General features: G+C 47.8%; 1 protein-coding gene across 1 annotated transcript; it reads left to right on the plus strand.

Moving 5' to 3' along the window:
• The first annotated feature begins 1712 nt into the window (after positions 1 to 1712).
• LOC102901637 (integrator complex subunit 6-like) lies at positions 1713 to 7865 on the plus strand. The gene is made up of 5 exons (XM_006944033.4): positions 1713 to 1943; positions 3567 to 3670; positions 6446 to 6811; positions 7160 to 7253; positions 7558 to 7865. Exons 2-5 carry the CDS (start codon positions 3577 to 3579, stop codon positions 7679 to 7681), a joined length of 678 nt encoding a protein of 225 aa, XP_006944095.2. The 5' UTR covers positions 1713 to 1943; positions 3567 to 3576; the 3' UTR covers positions 7682 to 7865.
• Positions 7866 to 22174: the final 14309 nt, after the last annotated feature.

The following is a 22174-nucleotide window of genomic DNA, read 5'->3' on the forward strand; positions in this document are numbered from 1 at the left end:
TATATTTATTATAATTACAGATAATATTTGGACTGTATTTAGCAAGTTAATTTGTGCTTTTACTTTGTATTTCTTTTTTTAAGTTTATTTATTTTGAGAGTGAGAGAGAGTGGGGGAGGGGTAGAGAACCAGAAGGAGAAACCCAAGTAGGCTCCACGCTGTCAGCACAGAACCCAACGCAGGGCTCGAACTCACAAACTGTGAGATCATGACCTGAGCCGAGATCGAGAATCAGCACTTAACCGACTGAGCCACCCAGGAGCCCCCTTTGTATTTCTTTATGCTTATTTTCTCCTTCTTTATTTTTAATTTTTTAATTTAGATTTTTGACAATGAATTAAAACATGAGTGAATGCTCTTGTTGGTTTTTTTTCCTGCTAACAAAGCTCTTTTGTGGTTGGCACTTACTATTTGCTTACATTTAGGTCTGTGGTCCACTTTGGGTCATTTTTGTTTATGGTGTGAGGAAGGGGTCTGACTTCATCCTTTATTTATGGATGTCCAGTTCTCCTGGCAACATTTGTTGAAAAGACTTCATTTCCCATTGAATAGTCTTGGCACCCTTGTCGAATTTCAATGGATCATAGATTAAGGATTTATTTCTGGACCCTCAGGTTTGTTCCTTTGGCCTCTATGTCAATTCTTACGTCGGTACCACATGGTCTTAACTATTGTAGCTTTGTAGCAAGTTTTGAAATCTGGAAATGTTTATGATGTTGCATGTGGTAGTCATGTACTAAGTCTAGTACTTAACTAGAAGGTGATTGATCCGCTAAAGACAGACAAGATTTTGTTTAGGACATTTGTGGATTATCAAAATATCAAGTTTAGCTTGCATGTTTATTGCATGAGTAGGTTACTTTGTAATACTTTAATATTTAGAATACCCTTTTTCACTGAATCCCTACATCTACCCAGTCCACGTTTATTTTTCTCAAGCATAAGGGGAGATGTGTGTTAAGCATCACATACACTATCCTCTTCATGCTTTATCTCTTGTAATCCTTAAAGCAGCCCAATTAGGTAGATACTGTTTTACGCTTATTTTATGGTAATAGAAATTTTGAATCAGAATTTAACTGGTTCTGCCAGGTTTAGCCAATTGAAAAGTGGCAGAATGTGGATCTATAAGATTCCAGAGACTGCACACTCTAATACCATATCACACTGCCTACAGTTATGAGTTCAGCAGAGAATTCCTTATTTACATGAAAATAATTTAACTGATAGTACGCAGGATAATTTGTGTCAGTCTATATAGCTTCTTTGCCCCATTTGTTGATTTTCAGTGGGATCATCCGTCCATTAAGTTTATCAGATCTTAGGCTGGGCACACCCTTGAAATTATACATCGAGTTTTGTTTGTAAGGGGTCTTTCTGAGAAGAACGTAGGTTTAATCAAATCATCCAAAGAGGGTAAGGCCCAGTACTCAAGGTTCTATGGACTAAGTGTGAAAGAATTCCATGGAGCTTAGGTTCTTCCAAAAGGAGAACAAGTATGGTCCTTTAGTTGGGATCCTGGTATAAGGGACGTCAGCCCACTCTTAAACCTAGCTTGAAGCAAAAGGGAATTGTTCTGGACCTAGTGGTGAGCCTATAGGCAGTAGTGATGGTGGACTGAATAATGACTTAGCTGAGGGGTGATGATTCTAGATTCTAAAATATAATAGAGATTGTAGATATGAGATTCTAAACTCTGTTTGTTGCCATGGGGCACATCGCCAACAGTGGCCATGCCCTCCCTAATGGATAGTACATTTAAGCTGTATAGCATCAAAGTCTTTTCCACTGATTATCCACTTTCCCATTGGAGTGCTCTACCCAAACAAATAGCTAACTATGAGAAGGATCTGAAGACAACAGCTTCTCCATCTCAAAAGACTAATCCAGAACAACCTAAAAGACTTTATACTCTCAGCTATCTGCTTCAAGATGATAATAAGGTAAGATAACTATGACTATTTCTGCCTAAATTGTGGTATTCTTTGTATAATTATTTTCTTCTTCAAACGATGAATGTAAGTCATGTGCTCTACTTCTATTTATTTAAGGGACAAAGTATGATACAAGGAATCTCATGTGAACAGAAAGTAGGAGCCTCCTGATCCAAGAGTGTGTTAGTTGAACAGAAAGAGTGGTTGCCATTTATTGGAGTAGAAGCTGGTGTTTTAAATGATCCCATTTAATACTTACCACCGTTTTGTAGATGAGTATTACTATCCCCCCTTTCATAATAAGAAATCAAGGCTAACAGTGGTCAAATGTGTTGCTCTGAATGACACAGTTGACAAAAGATAGAGCCAGGATTTGAATCCACATCTTTCTGGCTCCAGAGTCTATATTTGTTCCCACCCCACCCCCCAGTAACTCCCTTCCTATTGAGATCACAGTTTACTTTCTCTGTTTCCATTTTTCAAGTCATTAGTGCTCTATCTAGAAAATAAGTGTTCCTCTTGAAATTGAAGTACTAGCTGATGTTGCCATAGTTGGATTGTCCTATGGACATCTTAATGGGAGATGTGTATAGTGTGCATGAGAGAGACATACTGACTTGACTATTGAAGCACGCGGGCAAAGAGGATCATAGCTGCTCTCATTGGAGAGATCATTGACATAAAGGCACAGAACATGCAACAAATTCTTCGGTAACAACACAAGACTTAAAGTTAGCCACCTCACCCCAAACTCCTCAGTTAACTGGAGTTTTTCTTAATTTCCTGTGCCTTGGTTTCCTCATTTTTCACAAGAGAGATAATAATCACACCTAAGTCAGAGGGCTTGGTGGAGGATTGAGTTAGTGTAGAGCATTTAGAACAGTACCTATTGGAGACTAAATGCTCAATGAAAATGTTTTCACCATTCTGGATTCCTCTCTTATGGGAAGCGCAAACGTGCTGGGAAAATATTTTTTTTAGCACAACTGTATTCAGACAAGGCAGTTATCCTTTGATGAAAACAGCTTTTAGCTAACCTATTACACCCTTGACTTCCTGTTTTACCCACCAACACTGAAAAGAACTCCCTATACCCACCCAGCTCCAAGGATGACATATTTAAATCTCGATAAGGTTAGAGGTGGGGAGATTTACACGTTCAATCTATTCTACCTTTTACCGTCTCCATGTATCATTTAATAAAGTGTTAATCAGTATTTGTTAATAGAGTTAAAGCACAAAAGGACAAAAAACGTGTTTTCTTTTTTCCCCAACAAAAGCTGAAGCAAAATGGTGTGTACCTCTCCAAAGAGATAACTGTTATCTCCAGAGAGATAACTTGATTGATGAAAGCCACTCATTCTCCAGCAATCTTAGCAAACGTGGTTGTCCCACGTTTGGTTTTGTACAAACACCTTGTATTTTACCTTCTCCTTATTTCACTTAGGTTATACTAAAATCGGATCGCATTTTCTGAAAACATGGTGCGGGCTAAGTGAATATAAATCTTTGGACCATGATTAAAACTTATATTAATAATATAAACGCATGGCTGGCTGTGCATATGAAGAGTGCAATTTTGCGATGATTGGATTTTGTCTTTAATGGAATGTGTTCACTGATGTTTTTCAGCAAATAAAGAATGACAAAGGATATCAGGTTGAAGCAGGGCAACAACAAAAAAATGAAACGTCCCAGGAAGCCCAGCAGCTGCCCATCATCTAAGAGAAGGCCAAGTACGTCACCAAGGTTAAGCGAACAGGAAAGAGAGGGGAACCCCATCTCTAGGGCTCAGCCAGGTCAAAGGAAATATATAGTTATGTCCTTGAGGGATGGACAGGTACGAACATGTTTGCAAGCGGAGGGGCAGGTCTGTACGTTGGGTCCAACCATTTGGGCAGTGTAAGAGTTAGAACAAGCAGGTTCCCAGGGCACCTGGGTGGCTCATTTGGTTAAGCGTCTGACTTTGGCTTGGGTCACGATCTCACGGTTTGCGAGTTTGAGCCCCACACCGGGGTTTCAGCTGTCAACTGAAAGCAGAGCCCACTTTGGATCCTCTCCCTCTCTTTCTCTCTCTCAAATACATAAACATTTTTTAAAAAGCTGTAGAATAAGCAGGTTCCGGACACACAAAAAGATGATGGGCTCACCACCAGGATGGATCTGCTCATATTCTCCTTGTCTTCACGTTGTGTTCCTGCTCTAACCCAGTACAGTCTGGCTGCTTCTTACCATAGTCTAGTGAAGCTGTTAGCATCAATTTCACCAGTGGCTGCTACACTTTGACATTCATTTCTCAGAAGCATGTGATGTATTTGTTCACTCTGGGCTCCATGGAAACCTACTTGGTTCCCAGACACCACGTTCTCCTGGATTCCTTATCCCCTGGCTAGTGACCCCTTTTCCTTCTCCCTTTTCTGATTTTTTCCTCTTCTTTCCCACCTGTAATTCTGCAGGGGCCCAAAGCTGGATCTTGGGCCCTTGTCTCTTCAACCCGCTCTCCCCTTAGGCGATTCCACACAGTCTTAGAACTTTCAATATTATTCATACTGCAAGAACTCTCACCTTTATACCTCTAGACTACAACTTGCTCCTGAACTTCAGACTCAAATACGACAGCTTACATGACCCCTCCAATCAGCGTCTACTACATACCTAAAATACAATTGGTTCTGCCTGAACTTCTGACCTTCTTCCTCTCCAAAAATGCTCTACTTTCAGCCTTCTCTATCTCAGCAAATAATACCATCCATTGGTTTAACATTTACTTATTTATTTATTTATTTATTTATTTAATAATTTAGAAAAATTTTTAATGTTTATTTATGTTTGAGAGAGAGACACACGCACACAGAGCGTAAGTGGGGGGAGGGGCAGAGAGAGAGAGAGGGAAACACAGAATCCAAAGCGGGCCCCAGGCTCTGAGTGAGACGCAGGGCTTGAACTCACAAACCATGAGATCATGACCTGAGCCGAAGTCAGAAGGTGAACCGACTGAGCCACCCAGGCACCCCATTCGTGTAATATTTATAAAGGTGTAACAACCTGCTGTCCAGCGTTATGGGAGCCACGGAAGGCCTAGAAGCTCCAATACTTAGATTTGCAGATATCCATAGTGTAAATAGCCCCACCATAGACTAGTTCAAGCTACCAACCTGGGGTCACTGAACCAGAATCAGGACAGATTGACCACATCTGTGACACTTGTGAGCGATAGCCTGACAGCCTGCACACACCTGGCACTATTATTTCTCCAGGGGTTCAGGACAAAACACTTAGATTCACTCATGACTCCTCTTGTTATTCTGTTCTTCTCTCACCTCCACCCCTTAACAAGTACAGGCAGCTTAACTCCCAGTATCACCCTTTGTATCACCCTTGCCTGGATCACCCTTGGTCTCTATCCCTCTAGTCTGTGCTGCCACCGTCTGTCCCCAAGCTCCTACAACAACTTCTCATCTGATTTCCCTGCTCTCCCACTTGACCCTCCTGACCCATCACTGCCCTGCAGCCCGACTGACCCCGTGCGCACGGAAATCCGATCCTGCCACGTCCATCGTGAAACCCACCGTCAACTCCCCCGAGCACTCAGAACAGAATCGGAGCTCCTGACGCTGGTCTACACGCTCTGCAGGACCCGGGCCTGCCCTCCTCTCCTGCACGCGTCCTCTGGGTGTCCTCCTTGTTCTCTCTGCCTCAGTTCTTTGCTCCACGGCCCCGGCTCGTCCCCTCCTAGGGGCCCTGCACCGGCCCTCAGGGCAGCCAGAAGTCCTCCTCACATGCACAGGCCGCCCTGTCTCCTGTTCCAGACTCTGCCCAGGGGTCACCTCCTCAGAGGGCCCTGCCCGACCACAGGGTCCTGGAGGCTCCCTCTCCTACTCTCTGTCACATCCCCAATGTCTTCCTTCCCAACGCGAATTCACACTTTATTATTTCCTTTCCCCTTTTTACTTGAACCACCTGACCTCCCCACGAGGATCTAAGTTCCATAAGGGCAGGGATTGTCTCGATGCCGATCGCCCAGCACTCGGCAGTGTCTGGCACAGAGGGGGCTGAGTATATGAAGCAGGGGTGTCAGACTTGGAACAAAAGGAAATTCACCTTTCTGAGACAGAAAAGACAAATGGGGAGGATCATATACGGACTGGGATTCTTGGTGATGGAGTGCCAATATCAGATATCTTGGCATCAAGTAAGACAGATAGTCTGCTTTCCACCTTGTAAAGGGCATCGAGGAGGCATTAAATCACGAGTGTCAGAGCTCTGTGGGTGTTTGTTAGTTGTACTGTCAAACTGCATTTCTGTATGTATTCCTAGTGCCAAGAGAGAAAAAGTGGCTTATGGTATGATCTTTATGGAGACCTACTCGTGGGATCTGATATTTCCACTTGGTATCTACTTCCGCTTTAAGAAACAAACAATGTTCTCAAAAGTGCAGAGCCCGGGGATGTACCCCTGGGGGTGATGAAATGCACCTGCCTCACAGCTCAATCTCTTAATTTGGTTTTCAGGAGCCACTGTCACTCACAAAGTCCGTGACAAGAAGATGAAAAATAATCCAACCCCACCTGATGGCTTCTTGCCAAATGCTGCTGCACCAGCAGTTACGAATGTGGCAGGAAATGGTATTCCACTCAACCAACAGGATTCGCTCTCTGATGACTTCGCTAAAGACGGCCTGTCTCACAAACCTGGTAGTAATTCACCTGGAGGAGGAGCCAAAAACAGCAGTGTCTCCGTAGGTGACCCAAAAGTCCCAGCGGTGCCTTCGACAGGAGTTGTGCCAAAGGAAGTGCCAATGAGTGCTGCTCTGGCACAGAAAATTAATAGTGATATAAAACATCAATTAATGAAGGAAGTTCGGAAGTTTGGACGAAGTAAGTAGTGACAGGATGGCTCTTAATAAAACCATGGGAAGTCTCGTTCTATGATTTAGAATAGATCCAACCCACCTCTTGGACTCATCCTTTGGCTGAATTGGGTTTTTACAGAATTTAGGATGGTTTCTCTTTAACTGGTCTCGAAATTCCTGATACACCTCTTAAAATTGTCTGTTTGGCTTGCTTGGTGTTTACAATAGTTTCCTTAGTAAGCATTCAAAACACGAACACTATGCAGCCCTTTAGCCCATGAGGGATGATTGCTGAGGCAGTGGATGCACGAAGAATGAGTTCTAAGCCATCTTTGTGTTTTTAAAAATACTGAATTTTAAAAATCATTTTCAGGGTATGAAAGGATTTTCACCTTGTTTGAAGAAGTTCAAGGGCCTCTTGTAGTCAAAAAACAATTTGTTGAATTTACCGTCAAGGAAGCTGCAAGGTAGGTGGAAAAAAGAACTCTCCATTTTTTTTTTTTTAAGAACTCCTCATTTTTTTTAAAGCAGTTGTGCCCAATGCTGAACAGGGGTCAAAACCAAGCCCTGGCCATCATAGTCTGGGCAGGGGAGGGTATGGGCCCTCAATTGATGACACTCTTGGTATTTTGCTAGACTACATGTTCCCAAGAGGATGCATTTTCTATTCCCATGGAGATTGTAGGCTCTATTTTGTATCCACTACTATGACTAGCACATTATAGATGCTTTAGGTATCTTCTGGTTCCTTAAATTTGTCTTTATTTTCAGGTTTAAAAGAGCAGTCTTGATTCAGCAGCTTGAGAAGGTACTAGAAAACCTGGAATCCCGCTGCCATCTCAAGAACGTTAATCACCAGAAAAGCAGAGAATTGGGTTCTTGCAAAGACCACTGAGAAGCAAAGGCGAATTTCCTATGTTTTAAGATGGAATAGGGTAGTGTTGAAGCGCCCCAAAATGTTGTAGTCAAGAAAATTCCCTTCTAGAAGCTAAGATAAAAAGGAATGGAGTCTTTTAATTTTATGGTTCTCCATCAATAAAAGCTGGGCTATGGCCCTAAGAATTTCTTATGAAAGCATAGTTTGTTGTTTGTTTCTTTGTTTTCTTACCTGGGGAGAGCGATGTATTAACTCATGAAGCTGAATATTATTACAGTGCCGGTTTCTGCAGCAGGTCCCATGGTTGTAGCTGGTATTTAAACCTGCTTTCTTTCACTACCCACTTCTCATTCCCTTCCCCCTGAGGTAGCATCTCAGGTCATGGTCAGGGTTCTTTGCCTCGTAGCATGACTCAAAACTTAATTGCTGAAGCATCTGGGCCCCTAAGATGTCCTGCCTTAAATGGGTTGTTGCCAATTTTCCACAATCGAATCACACGAGCAGTAAGCTCTTTGGACGTACTGGACATACTCTTTCTTAGCTCCTTGGGTAGCAGGAACCCATTCGCTTTGATTGTCTGCTTTCATCACCCCAGCCAGTATGGGCCCCCCTTCTTTGGCTTTTGATGGAGAGGGCTGAGGGAACCAAAATGGCCAGCTAGCAGTCTCAATTCCCTCTCCATGGAATCACGACTGTGTTCCTCAGTGAAAGCTTTTCTCCCTTTGGGATGAAGACCTCTGGTTCAGAAAAGCCTAAAGCAAGAGGCATGGGGAGGTTTTAGTGATAAAGTGACAGGAGGGTACTGCCATTTCCACCCTTTGATTTCAACGCCTGTGAATCCTGACTACAGGAGGGAAAAACAAATGATGTCAGATGCTTGTATACAGCAAATACTGCGTATTGGAAGTTATTACTTCTAGGGGCGCCTGGGTGGCTTAGTCAGTTAAGCATCCCACTGTGGCTCAGGTCATGATCTCACCACTCGTGAGTTCAAGCCCCACATCAGGCTCTGTGCTGATGGCTCAGAGCCTGGAGCCTGCTTCGGATTCTGTGTCTCCCTCTCTCTCTGCCCCTCCCCTGCTCAAGCTCTCTCTCTCTCTCTCTCTCAAAAATAAACAAACATTTAAAGAAATTAAAATTTTTTTAAATTAAAAAAAGAAGTTATTACTTTTAGCATAATCTCCACCCCTGCCACATTGGCGACTTTACATTTGAGCCCACTGGGGAGGATGCAAGTGTGGTCGAAGAGGCTGATTGAGATCTACACAATGGATACTTTATTCATTAGGTCACTAAACTTCTGCACCGGTAAGGTTATTCTTCGCTGATCACCCTCATGAGACACACGTATCTTCACATCGGATGTCTGTCTGGGTGGGTGTATATCCACATACATCCTCTCCAGACCTCCTTGTCCCACATTTTCAACCACGTATCCTCAAAGTCCCCAACCATTCAGCCAATGACTCGAACACAGCCTGTGCATGGCCATACACTTGTACCTCTGCTCAAAATCTTCCCTTTGGGAGGCTTACCCTTCACTGTCCTTCAGGGCTGTCCCAGGTGGGACCGTAGTACGGCAGCTGTCCACTTTTGGCTTGTGTGGTAGGCAAGTGCTATGCACTAAATGTCTGTGTCTCCCCCTCCACATTCATGTGTTGAAGCCCTAACCCCCAGTGTGATGGTGTTTGGACGTGGGCCCCTTGGGAGGTAATTAGGTTTGGGAGAGGTCATGAAGGTGGAACAGCCACGATGGGATTAGTGCCCTTATAAGAAGAAAACAGAAATCTTGCTCTCGCCCTCCACCCTGTGAGGACACAGCGACAAGGCAGCTGTCTTAGTCTATTAGGGCAGCTCTACCAAAACACCATAGACTGGGTGACTTGAAAAAACAGAAATGAATTTCTTGGAGTTCTGGAGGCTGGGAAGGCCCTCATCAGGGCACTGGCAGATTCCGTGTACGGGGAGAACCTGCTTCCTGGTTCACAGACAGCTGTCTTCTCGTCATGTTCTCGCGTGGCTGAGGGGATGGGGGAACTCTCCGGGGCCCCTTTTACAAGGGCACACAGCCTATTCATGAAGATCTGCCAAAGGCCCACACCTCAAAGTACCATCACACTGAGGATCAGGATTTCAACGTATGCATTGGGGGCACGGACACACCCATTCAGACGATGGCAGCAGCAACCTGCAAGCTAGAAAGAGAGCCCTCACCTGACACTGAATCCGCCAGCACCTTAATCTTGGACTTCCCAGCCTCCCAGACAGTGAGAAATAGACTTCTGTGGTTGAAGCCACCCAGGCTATGGTACTTTATTATAGTCGCGCGAGCAGACAAAGACAGCAAGATTCTCATCATGGCCTCCCGTATTCCCGTTTCTCGTATCGAACATACGAGTACAATGCACGAGTGCCGTTCTGGTGGCATTTTGCTGATGTAATTAAGATCCCAAGTCAGTTGATCCTGAGATACAGAAAGAATGCGGGCGGGCCTGACCCACTCAGGGAGTCCTTTCAAAGCTTTTCCCTACCGAGGAAGGGAAGAGGAAGTCAGAGAGCCTCAGAGCACAAGATGCACACAACACGCAGTGACCACTATGAGGAGAAAGCGGCGCCCCTGAGAGGGCATGGGGGTGGCTGGGAAGGCAGCCCCTCGTTGGCAGCTGCCAGGAAACGGGGACCTCGTTCTCCACCCTTCAAGGGTTAGGTCTGAATGAGTCAAAGAGGAGGATCCCAGAGCTTCTAGGTAAGCACCGGCCTAGCTGATGCTTTCACTTGGCCTTGTGAGTCATTCAGCAGATACTAGATGAGCCTTCTGGGTTTTTCTGATGTGCAGAATAGTGAGGCGATCAATGCATGGTGTTTTCAGCTGCCTCACTTGTGATGATTTGTCATGTGCCAAAATAGAATCAATACTGTGTTGCATGCCTGCTGTGAGGGAATGAGGGTAAGCCAGGGCTGAGGTGGGTTGCTTTTTAAATGTTTTTTAATGTTTATTTTTGAGAGAGAGAGAGAGAGAGAAGCAGAGAGAGGGAGACACGGAATCCCAAGCAGGCTCCAGGCTCTGAGCCGTCAGCACGGAGCCCGACGTGGGGCTCGAACTCACGAACTACGATCCCATGACCTGAGCCGGAGTCAGACCCTTAACCAACTGAGCCACCCAGGCGCCCCTGAGGGGGTTTGCTTCTGTTCTCCAGCCACCTGTTCATAAGAAACTCCCCTGAGGCCATAGGTGCAGGGGCAGAGGACTTTCTCATGAACCAGGCCCCACTCAAAACTAGCAGGCTTTCAGGTTACTTGCGAAATGGCTCAAAATAGCATAACAATGAGGAGTAGGGTACCACCGGAGCCACCAAGTCCCACTGCTCTTTTGTGCCCCTTATCATGGTAGGAAAGGATATTTGTCACAGACTGTTGTTCACAATCAGACACGCTCCACAATACTCACTTCACATCTATGATTTCACCTTTTTTTTCCGCACTGCACTAATCTTACCTGACAGCTTTTCTGCTTCTCTAGTGTCTTTATCTCCCACCTGGAACGGAGGATCCGTGAGAAGAGGGTCTAGTTCACGGTTCTTTCACACCTAGTGAAGCGGATGGTGCTAAAATGGTTTCTGACAAACATTGAATGAGTTATTTTTAATCGTCACAACAAGTATGGGAGGTGGATGGTGTCAGGAGCCTCAGTTCACCAAAGGGGATGCGGAATCAAAGACTCTGGGTTCGGAGCCCCCGTTCAGGAGCAAACGAGGGGGTCCCTGGAGGAACCACTGGGAGCCGGGTCTCCCTTGAAGCCAAGTTCTTTCCACGCCTCCGATGCTGCCCCTGGACTCCACAGCCTCTGGCTGCCCCTGGCCCACAGTCTCCCACTGGTCCCTAATTGTCATCTGACCCTGGATCTGGAACATTCTCTGCTCACTCTCCCTCCCTGATGGGAGCTCCCAGGGGAGGGAGGGCCTAGCTCTCACCTGCCTCAGCCTCGGCCTCAGCCCTTCAGCGCTGAGGACTCCCAGGGACACCTGTCCTGTCACACAGGCCTAAGCTGGTGTCCCTCAGCCAGTGCCGGGCCCGTAGGGGAGTCTGCTCTCTGTGTGTGCCCCAAAGGAGATCCCTGCCCATCAGTGAATGACCCACCGTGCACTGCTCTCTGCCCCGGAGCTGGGAGCCTCTCCTGGGTTCTGGGCCACGACTGTCTCCCATAGGCAGCACCAACCCCGAGCAGCACGTTTGCAGAGCACTTACATCGTGCCAGGATGGGCTGGGGCTTCTGCCCATCCCGCTCACCTCACCCCCACAGCTACCTCGTGAGGCAGGGGCTGCGATTTCCCCTCAACACCCGAGGAACCTGAGCCCCCAGGGAGCACGTCCTTGCTCAAGGTCAGACAGCTGGTTGGGAGCTGAAGCCAGAGTTCAACCCGGGCGTCCCTCCCTCCACTGCGTGCGCTCTTGAGAGCCGTGCAGCTCTGGGCCCGGACCTCACAAAAGGGAAACTCCATTCCTTACTAAATTGAGACGTAAAGTCCAAAGAGCGTGCGGACTTTGCCTCGCCGGGTGAAGAAGTTGCTAACCTTCAAAAGAAAACCGTCAGTTATTTCGCCAGCAAAATGCACGTATTTGGGAATAGCCCAGAACTGCCATCCGGGCCAAGCAAGCTCCAGCCAAACCACAGGCGAATTCAGAGAACAAAGCAGAGGCCGGCTCTCTTATAGAGGAGAGGGGACAGCGGTAAACAGCGAGTCCCCAGCAGTAAAGTCACAGTTCCCAGCTGTGAAGGTCTCTCATTGGCTGAGCTGTGACGATCTCTCATTGGCTGGGCTGTTGCTGGGGGCGGAGGAAGATCTTTCTGCCTCCTGCTGGGATGGTAACACAGTGGCTGAAACTGTTGCTTTGCCAGGTACCTGTCTTCTTGTTGGATTCACTATTGGCCCCGGATGGTAGGGAGCGAGAGCTCCCCCTTCTGGTCTCTTGGCTCCAACGTAGTGAAGTTTCCCTTTATTAAACTTCAAGAAGTCCAAGGCAAGTCCCCCCTTTCATCTTCAAGTACAGCTTGAGGCCTCCCCGGTTCAAGAGACCAGCACAGAAGGCTGAGTGCCCCTAGGCAGACACTTGGAGTTTCTGCAACACGGAGCGGGTCAAGGGATACGGATGGCCCAACTTCTGAGAGCCTGCGCCTAGAACAACAACGTCCCTTCAAGGGGACTGACTCAGAAATCCAGTTCACATTGACAGCGGAGAGTCTGCTGAGCTAAAGCGGACATCTCACTTGGGACGGTGTTCCTGCCCCCCAAGAGCATGCTGACCTGTGGCCTAGCTCTCTGCACGTTTAGAGTGTCTCCCTTGTGTTTTGGGTTCCCCAGAGTGTGTCTCCGTGTAGCGGTCACCAGCACTAAGGAGCCCAGCTGCCCCTCGTCATCACCCTCATCATGAATCCACAAATTTCTGGGTGCCACTGGGTCCAGGCACTCAACGCCCTGAGAACATCTGACTTCTTCCACGCCTCCTTAGGATCCATGTGGTGGAGATTATTCACCCCTGCTGTTATGAGGAAATTCAGGCCAAGGCAGGTGAGGGGACAGCTGAGGCAGCTCTCTCAGTAAGTGGCAAAGCCAACTCTTACTGATTGGGGACAGACAACCAGCAGGGACGCTGGAGCCAGATAATGGTTTTAGGAGCTTTGATGGGGGGGGGGGTGAAATTAACCCCAGGTGCTAATCTCCCTGCCCTCCTTCCATGACAACTACCCTGATGATTCAGGAAAGAGCGAATACATGACAAGTAGATCATGTGGGATGAACAAAAATCAGGGTCCCATGTAATTGTGCCCTTGGATGTGCAGCAGGTTTCTGCTTATATTTTTTAAGTAAATGTTCATTCACTTTTATGAGAGAGAGCACGAGCAGGGGAGGTGCAGCGAGAGAGAGGGACAGAAGATCTGAAGCGGGTTCGGTGTGGGCCCCGTGCTCATGGCAGCGAGCCAGATGCAGGGCTTGAACTCACAAACTGTGAGATCATGACCTGAGCCAAAATCAACTGTCAGCTGCTTAACTGACTGAGCCACCCAGACGCCCTGAGAGAAACAATATCCTGATTATTGAACACAGGTTTCGTTGTGAGGCCACGATCAAGTCTCATGGTATCTTTCAATCTATACATTTGCTATTTGGAGCCTGAAGCGAGCAAATTGGCACATTCTGATTGAGGCCCCATTGAGCAAACTAACTGGTGCAGGTGGACAGGCGCATGAAAGGATTCCATCAAGCAAAGCCTAGGACCCCTCCTGGGAACGCCAGGCGAGATGCCACCGTATTCTCCCAGGAAACGGGACTTAAGTAGCACGCAACTGCGGAGCCCTGACAGCCACTTTGCGATCATGAGGAGGAGCCGGAACGGGGATGAAAATGGCTTCCAGAAAGCAGAAGAGAACGTGGGGAAGAGGCCAGGACTTTGGTCATACTATTAATATAGGACTTGGCCTCACTTGATGCTAATCTCCACTTAGCTGTTGGCTCCTTGTCTCACGTTAGCCCAAACGGGGGAGTTCTGTGCTCCTGCGCCTGAAAGCAACCTTTGCAAAACAGCGTTCACAGCGGCAAGTCAAAGAGAAAACACAGGGTGCAGGTGGAAATCACCCGAAATTGCCACTTGGCCACAAGCAGTTTGCACATTCAGCATTACCACAGCCTGGAGTCCTCTCGGAACAAGGCAGGGCTCTTAGTACAGTTTGCGCTTCGTGTGAAGATTCTGTTTAGTGCGTCCCCCCAGGGGGCCCCCACTCTGCTGTGACAAGTGAGAGACTGCAGAGCAGCCCCGAGAGGAAGAAGGGCTCCCTTCTGCACTTGTGCGGGTGGACACCATGGAGGAGGCCAGGCGGGAACCCTGAGCACCTGGAGGGGGCGGCCCCTGGGTGGGGGACTCAGCTGTGAGGACTCAGTGGGCCCCAGCGCTGCTCACCCCTCACAGGGTCGCATTAATCTAGGCCCCGGTCTTCAGTGACCTTTAACATTTCGGGTTCAATTGCCATTACAGCTTAGCATTTAAAGTGAAATGGAGTAACAATTTTGCAGTTACAATGTCGCTAAGGGAGTGTCCCGGGAATGAGAGATCTCAGAGAGACGGGTTCACACTCAGCACCTTCACAAGATTCGCTCAGATAAACAAGCCTATCAATTGCGGGGTGCGGGAAATAGTTAACAAGCTGACGGCCATGCTTTCCCGGGACTCCTGTTTCCTAGGTTCCTTGTGACCCTGGTGGAACAGGCACGTTGGGGCCTCCGGCCACGGATTCCAGTGACTCTCAGTTCTCGTTCTGGCCACTTTTAACGTGGACCAGCCCCTTCCTCACCTGGTTGCTTTCACAAGACGGTCCTCTCTCAAGTAAAGGGATTTTGATGAATGGATGATACTGTAGGCTGATGGGAGGGACCCGGGTAAGGCCCCTGTCCTGCCAGGCCACCCCCCGACCCCCCACCCCCATCCAGGCAATCTTATGCTTGCTGATTCCTCTTGACCCCTACATTTCCCTGCCTTACCTTGTCCCTAGTCTTTGCCAGAATTATGCCTTTGTTGAAGGCATTCCTAAGAGAACGTGACCTCCTGTTGACCTGAAGCTGGCCCTGGGCCATTGGAGGCCCCTCACCCCCTCACCCCCTCACCCCCTCCCTTGTGCTTGAAATGTAAGTTCCCTGTACCTTAGGAGCTTTTGCAAGGTCACAGCCTGAGGGCAAGCAGGGGTCCGCCCATCTGGCCATTGTTGTCCGGGTGAAATCCCTGAAGGCGTCCATAGGAACTGTAAAGGTTCCGAAGGCAGGACAGATCCAGTCATAGGGCCTCCTGGTATGTAATCCCTTGCTTCTTAAACCTGCCACGACCCACGTGGAGTGGCCTGTCTCTTCCCGGTCTCTCCTTGTCCTCCCTTTAAGGGGCCAGTGTCTGAGTTCACCCAGAAGCTCTGGAAGGAGCTCACAAGGGGCCAGCCGGCCAGGAGACCAGAGAAATGGGTCTGGAGAAGGAGGCATCCTTGGGGAAGCCCAGGGTTGGCCATCGACCTCTGTGTGGGGAGGTGTGAACGTCCATCAGGTGCTTGGGGACCCCCCCGTGGGGATGGGGACACCCCGACCGCACCGGCCAGGCTGATGTCCTCGTGGGGGAAGCAGCACCAGGTCACCATGACAGGGACATACGCCACAGCCGCGTGGCAGGCTAGCCTCTGCTGTGGGCATATCGGTGGTCACCCGTGCCTGGCGACAGGCTCCATACAGCCTGGATACAAGGGAGACAGAAGAGCGGAGGGTAGAGAAGGACTTGCCCGGATGCACTGCTCCGAGGCCTGGGGGCGGCAGACAAGGCAGGACAGCAGGACGGCCTGTTGGAGAGTTTAGGCACAGTTTTGCAAAGTTAGGAGGCACGGGCCGTCCGCGGATTCTGGTCCGAAGACTGGGACAAAGCTGACAGACCGCTGAGAGGGAAGCCCCCTGGGAAAGTGCAGGGAGCGAGGAGGAGGAGACGCTGGTGATGCATGAGGACACGGATGTGTGCCCTGTGCTCTCTGACCCCTGATACCAAGGAAATCAAACTCAGCAGCACAGCCCGGGTCGCGGAATCCCAGTTGGTAAACGCTTGACGAGAGCTCATAGGCCCGCTGAGCTCACTGACGTAGCTGCCCACCCAGCCCAGGCAGGCATCCACGTGTGGTTAGTGTGGCCGTGGGATACAGGGTCATGGCATTCTTGACTGAGGGCCCAGAACCCTTTGTGCTGACAGTTGGCCCGATCCCCAGGGATGAACCCCAGGCATGGCCAATGGGAAGCTAGGGTGGGCGATCATGAATAAGCCCTTCTGGGGTCAGGGTATGTGGACAGACATCTGGGATGCCTGCAGGAGCCTGAGGCAGTCTTTCCTGTTTTCCACTTTCTGGCTCTTAAGGCACTGACACCGCTGGCAATCAGGAAGCTGATGCCCTAGCACGAGCTGAGCCCTAGCAACTGACCCTTCCCAGATTTCGGGCATGGGAAGGGGGGGCTTGAAAATACAGCGACCAGGTTAAGGCAGCAACAGCATGTCTTGTGTATTCTAAACAAAACCCAGGGCTACTGCCAAAGGCATCTGGGGCCCTCCACCCGAGTTCCCAACTGGTGAGGGGTTGGCAAGTTGACTTCATGGGCCCCCTCCCTCCCAGTGAGGGATCAACAGTGGCCGTGCGTTGCGTGATCAAACATCTGGCCTAATGCAAGCCTTACCCAGTAGGGCAAACCGGGCCACCATGATTAGGGGATCGCAGAGGCCGAGGACTGAGTACGGATGCCCTTGTCAAACAGTGACCGGGGTCACATTTTAAGGGTCATGATATGCAAGACTAGGCAAAGGACCGTGACCTGGGATGGAGTTTCTAGCTGCCCTGTGGCCCGTGGGCAGCAGTTTGGTCAAGATGAAGACTGGGATATTAAAGCAGCAGATTAAACTGCCGACAGGTAAAACCACCTTGGTCTGGTGGACTCAGGTACTGTCCCAGGCCTTAATACATTTGAATGAGCAACTAGTAGGGCCTGTGTGTTACCCCACACAGCAGACTGGAGACCCTGACGAGACACCTAGCGTCATAAAGGTATGGAAGGCTCGGGAGGCAGCCACTGCCCCGACTCTCACGGAGGATCGGTGTGCTGTGCCGCCGAGGACTCCAAGTGCCATCGGGCCTGGGAGAGCCGTTATCTTCCGGAATTTACAATGGGACGTCTCACAGGATGTGTGTGTTACACTTCACGCATGTGAGCCAGGGGAAGTGCTCGGTCCCCCATATATGGTAACACACAAACATGCAGTCTGATTAGGTGGTCTCATGTTACAAGGTCGTGAGAGACGTTGTGGCATACACGTATAGCCAGGTTGCCTTGAGGTTTTTGTTCTTTCCTTAGGGGGGGGACCCTACCACGTCCCCCCTTTTAATGCTCGGACCCCTCTATTTAGGGTCAAAGAGCATCATCTTGGCTTAGAGGTTTATGTAGGCTGTCCTTCCACATATCTAGCATAGTCCACCCAGGGCCTGCCATGTGATGACTGTGTTGACATTGTCCCAGGTCTCTCGGAGATGAGAGAAGTTAGACAAGGGGTTGGGATCTGGCTCAAGGGGATCTGGGGACCCCCACCATTGGATTTTCTGGGCAACTGAGTTATAAAACCTTCGGCCTAGGCATGTTACATTTTTAACAGAGACGACAATGAACTTTTTCCCTACCAGGAAAGACAGCCTTTCCCAATAATTGAGCTTTTGAGAAGCCAGACCCCAGTATTAGGACTGGGGTATTTTGTTTTACTCTAAGGTTTGTGGGGATCTAATTTTCTAGGCTCTTAGGGCCATTGTTTCCCCACGTTGGTACCAACGAAGTATCCTAGCCATAAGAGGAAGGTGAGGGTTAACAGAAACTTCTTACCACGTTTCCAGCCGGCCAGGGGGGCCTCCACGAATCCTACGGCAAAGAGTTGAGCAAGAATCACCATACCAGTGAGGAACAAGGAGTGATAGTGCATCACAGTAAGGAAACATATAGAAATTAAGGACAGTCTGTTTGTTCCACCGGACCGCCGATTTCTCAAGCTTCTGCCGTGCGTGGATCAGTCAGCTTCCAGAGTGACCAGGGCAGGGCTGCAGTCTCCCAGAGCCTCTGGAGTTGCAGATTACTTCTTCCGTATGGTCAGCTTGCGCGGCGTTGATGGATCAGGAACGCACTCCCGGTTTCCAGAGGCTGCCTTCACTCTGCCGGAGTGAATCCAGGGACGCGCTTCGTCTGCCTTTACTGCAGTAGGGGTGGACAAGATGACAGTGAATGGGCCCCTCCAGACGGGTTTTAGGGGCTGGACATTTCACTCCTTTATCCATACAGCATCTCCTAGTTTAAAGGGGTGAGTGCCTGTGGTCGGATTCACAGGTAATCGCTCCCTGACCCAGTGGGGTAAAGTGGTTAGGGTATAAAGCCAAGGGCCCGCATCTGTTGTTTTAGGGTTAGACTGCCTATGTCATTTAGATCTTCCCCCTCATGCCCTTGATAATGGGGGGAGGGTGCCCATAAAGGATTTCCTAAGGGGAGAACCCCATCTGCTTCTTCGGCCTCCCACCTGGAGCTGCAGCCTGCCTCCCTGAAGGTCCCTTATCTCTCCCTGCCTAATGTAACCCTATCCCTATTTATTTCTCCCCTGGAACAGGGTTGTAACTGCTGTTAGGGAACAGGGACGATGACCGCTCTGGCTTCTTCAAGCTGACAAGGGACAGTGTCGGGCTACAGCAGTTACAGTCACCCACGGGTTGGTTGAGTGGCCCACACTGTGCTTCTACAGGAAGGCTGGCAGGCAGGAGGCGGCATAAACACTGGCAGACACCAAGAGAAAAAAACACAAAGTGAAGTTGGTTATACTGACCAGCAAGATGGCATCTTCAGACCATGTCTACACTTTCCAAACCTGCCAAATAATCTAGGAGAGACCCTGACTTTGTAAACAACATGTCAGGGGATCTCTCATAACCCAAGTGATGGAGAAGCAGGCGCAGTAAATAATCAGTGATGGCTCTATTTCCAAGAGTGTGGCCCTAATTTAATTTAAAAAAATTTTAAAGCCCCTAATGCTTGTGAGGTGTTATTTACTGTTTTGCTGAGTATAAGCAGACAGTTTGTTTTATTTTGATGTATAAAACTTTCCCAACAGCCAGGAGTTCTACGAGAGAAAGAATCAAGGCAGCCATTTACCATTATTTTCTAAATTTATAGGTAAGCCAAACCTGGGTATTATTTTATAAAGCAGAATTTTTATTACTTTTTGTGTCTTTTCTGTCTTGTAGGGGAAGGCCTTTACCCAATTACTAAAAGTATTAACCCATACCAACAGACGTTGGAATTTCTTTGACCGTGGCATAGGAGTGAAACCTAATTGTTAGTCTTTTCTGGACAGCTTCCAGTTCCTTGATTGCCTGGGACAGCAAGTTTGTGGTTGAAAGGATTGTTTCTTTTTTTTTTTTTAATCTTTCTTTATTTTTGAGAGAGAGAGAGAGAGAGAGAGAGAGAGAGAGTGTGAGCAGGGAAGGAACAGAGAGAGAGGGAGACACAGAATCCGAAGTGGGCTCCAGGCTCTGAGTTGTCAGCACAGAGCCTGATGCGGGGCTCGAACCCACGGACCTCGAAATCATGCCCCAAACTGAAGTCGGCCGCCCAACCGACTGAGCCATGCAGGCACCCCAAAAGGATTGTTTCTAAGACATACTTCACAGGCTGATACAACTTGCAGAATTGTCCTTGACAATTTTTTTTTTCTGTAAACATCTTTGGGCCATTTGATAAGTTTTGTCCCTCTCTAAATGAAAGGGCTGATGTTGTGTTTTAATGATCTTTTGGTTCTGTGAGCTTCGTAATAGTAATTTCCCTGCTTTGTTTGTAACCATTCCAAGGGCTGGAGAAAGTGTCTATCAGTCAGACCCCAGTTTATGTATTCATTTTTTTTGGAGGGGGGAGAGTAGATGGGATTGAGTTTCCTTTAATAATTGATACAGCAGCAAACTATTTTCCTGAACCCTGGTATCTATAGCCTACAATATCCGGTAATTTTCAAAATCACACGTAATGGTTTATCTGTCCTGGAGTGAGTAGCACCATAGTCTCTAATACAGTTATAATGTCCCTTTCTAGCAAGGGAGTAAGGCTCTCTGGCAGTTATCAGGGAAGAATGGGAAAAAATTAGGTTTCCCCATACACACCCCAGGGGCCGAGAGAAACAGTTAGAAGTTTTCCGGAGATGCTTCTAATCGTCATGCCTTGTTTGTATAGTTGGCGTGGAGTGGAAAGGAAGGCAGAAAAGATATCTCTGGTGTTAAGAAGGAAATCAACCGGTTTTCCTTCTGAATTTAGTTACCCGAGGTTCTGGGTTTCTGATAGACAGTTGGTTTAGGGGATTCACCGTGAAGAGCCCCAGGCCCCAGTTCGTCCCTTCTACGGACACTGGTTATCCGAACCCTCACAGATACAGGTCCCCGAGGGCATTCAGATCTCCAGTGACTGTCTCCACATTAGAGGCAGGGCTCATGGGGTTTTCATTTTGGTTGTCCCCTCTGAGGACATTCTCATTTTAGTGCTCTGAATGGCCATATAACTGGCACTTGGTGCCAGGACCTTGGGTAGTCTGGTCTGACATAGTACGTTAAGGCCACAACTAAGGCCTCAGATTTTTTTTTAAGCCTCCTTTTCTGTTTTGTTTGTAATATACCCAATTGGCAGCTGTAAGAGCTCCTCCCCTTCAAGGCCATTTCCCTTCGCATTTGCAAAACGAGTCCAATTGTAGGATAATATTGTCATTGATATTTCCCTCTCGAGGCCAGGTTCCTCTTCCAATTTCCATTGGGACCAAGCCTTTGGGCAAAAGAAAATGAATCATAATGCATTCCAAAGGAGTAATGGCCCTGGTTGGGGAGTTACCCATCTATAGGAAAAAGGAAGAAAGATGTCCCTTATCTCAATTTCCGGTAGCTGGCCAGGAGAAACCTCATCTCCTGTCCCTGTGTTTTGGCTGGCTATGTGACTAGCAGCCAAAAGCCCTGTCAGTCTCGTGAGGTGCTGGGAGTAGTCATTCTTACCCAGGCTTGACTCTACCTCTGAGCACTGGCCTGGTCTTTCTTGTTTTGTTTTGTTTTGTTTTGTTTTGTTTTGTTTTGTTTTGTTTTTCTTAACTTACCCCTCCATTTCCCACCTATAGGACCTTGGGGATATGGACTGTGACCAAGCAAGACTTTCCTGGTTGTCGTAGGATGCACTAATTTTATTGTGGCCTAACAGTAACTTACATATTGATCATTGGCCATTGAGGGAAGGGGTTAAAGGGCCAAAGTCAAGGTCTATTCCCCTGCCTTTGTCAACAATGCCCATATAAATATGTTTCAGCCATGTGGATATCCATCTTGGGCATACAGTGGACTAAGTTTAGTAAAATGGTTCCCATGTATCTTAGTAAAAGCCCTTCATATATCATCCCTCCCTCATATGGCACAGGCATCCAGTCCTCTGCTGAACAGGAACAACACAAATGTGTAGGATTTGGAGGCCGGCACCAAGGGTATTGCCATCATTTCCCCAGCTTTTGGATCAAAGGAGGAGGAATTTTAATCTTAACCCAGTGTACCTTTAAAATCCGTTTATTTTAACCTTAGTCCATCCTGACCACACATAAAATTTCTTTTTAAAGATTTTCCTTCATGAACCTTCTACAACTTTTCCTTGCATTTAGATTTTGTCCCAAGCCATTTTTCTCCGACTAAACAGTCTCATTTAGGACAACATTACTTTCTTTTACCTTTAACAAAAATATATTTTCTTTTATATATATCTTTTATATATATATCTTTCTTTCATATCTACTACTTTTCTACATACAGAGTTTTTTTTTTTATTTTTATCAGTTTTAACTATATTTAGCAGAATTTTAACTCTTAGAAACCTTGGTCTCCAGTGAAAACTAAGTAGTAACCAATCGCGAACTCTA

The sequence above is a fragment of the Felis catus genome, chromosome X (assembly GCF_018350175.1).
Source record: "Felis catus isolate Fca126 chromosome X, F.catus_Fca126_mat1.0, whole genome shotgun sequence".
Taxonomy (NCBI): Eukaryota; Metazoa; Chordata; class Mammalia; order Carnivora; family Felidae; genus Felis; species Felis catus.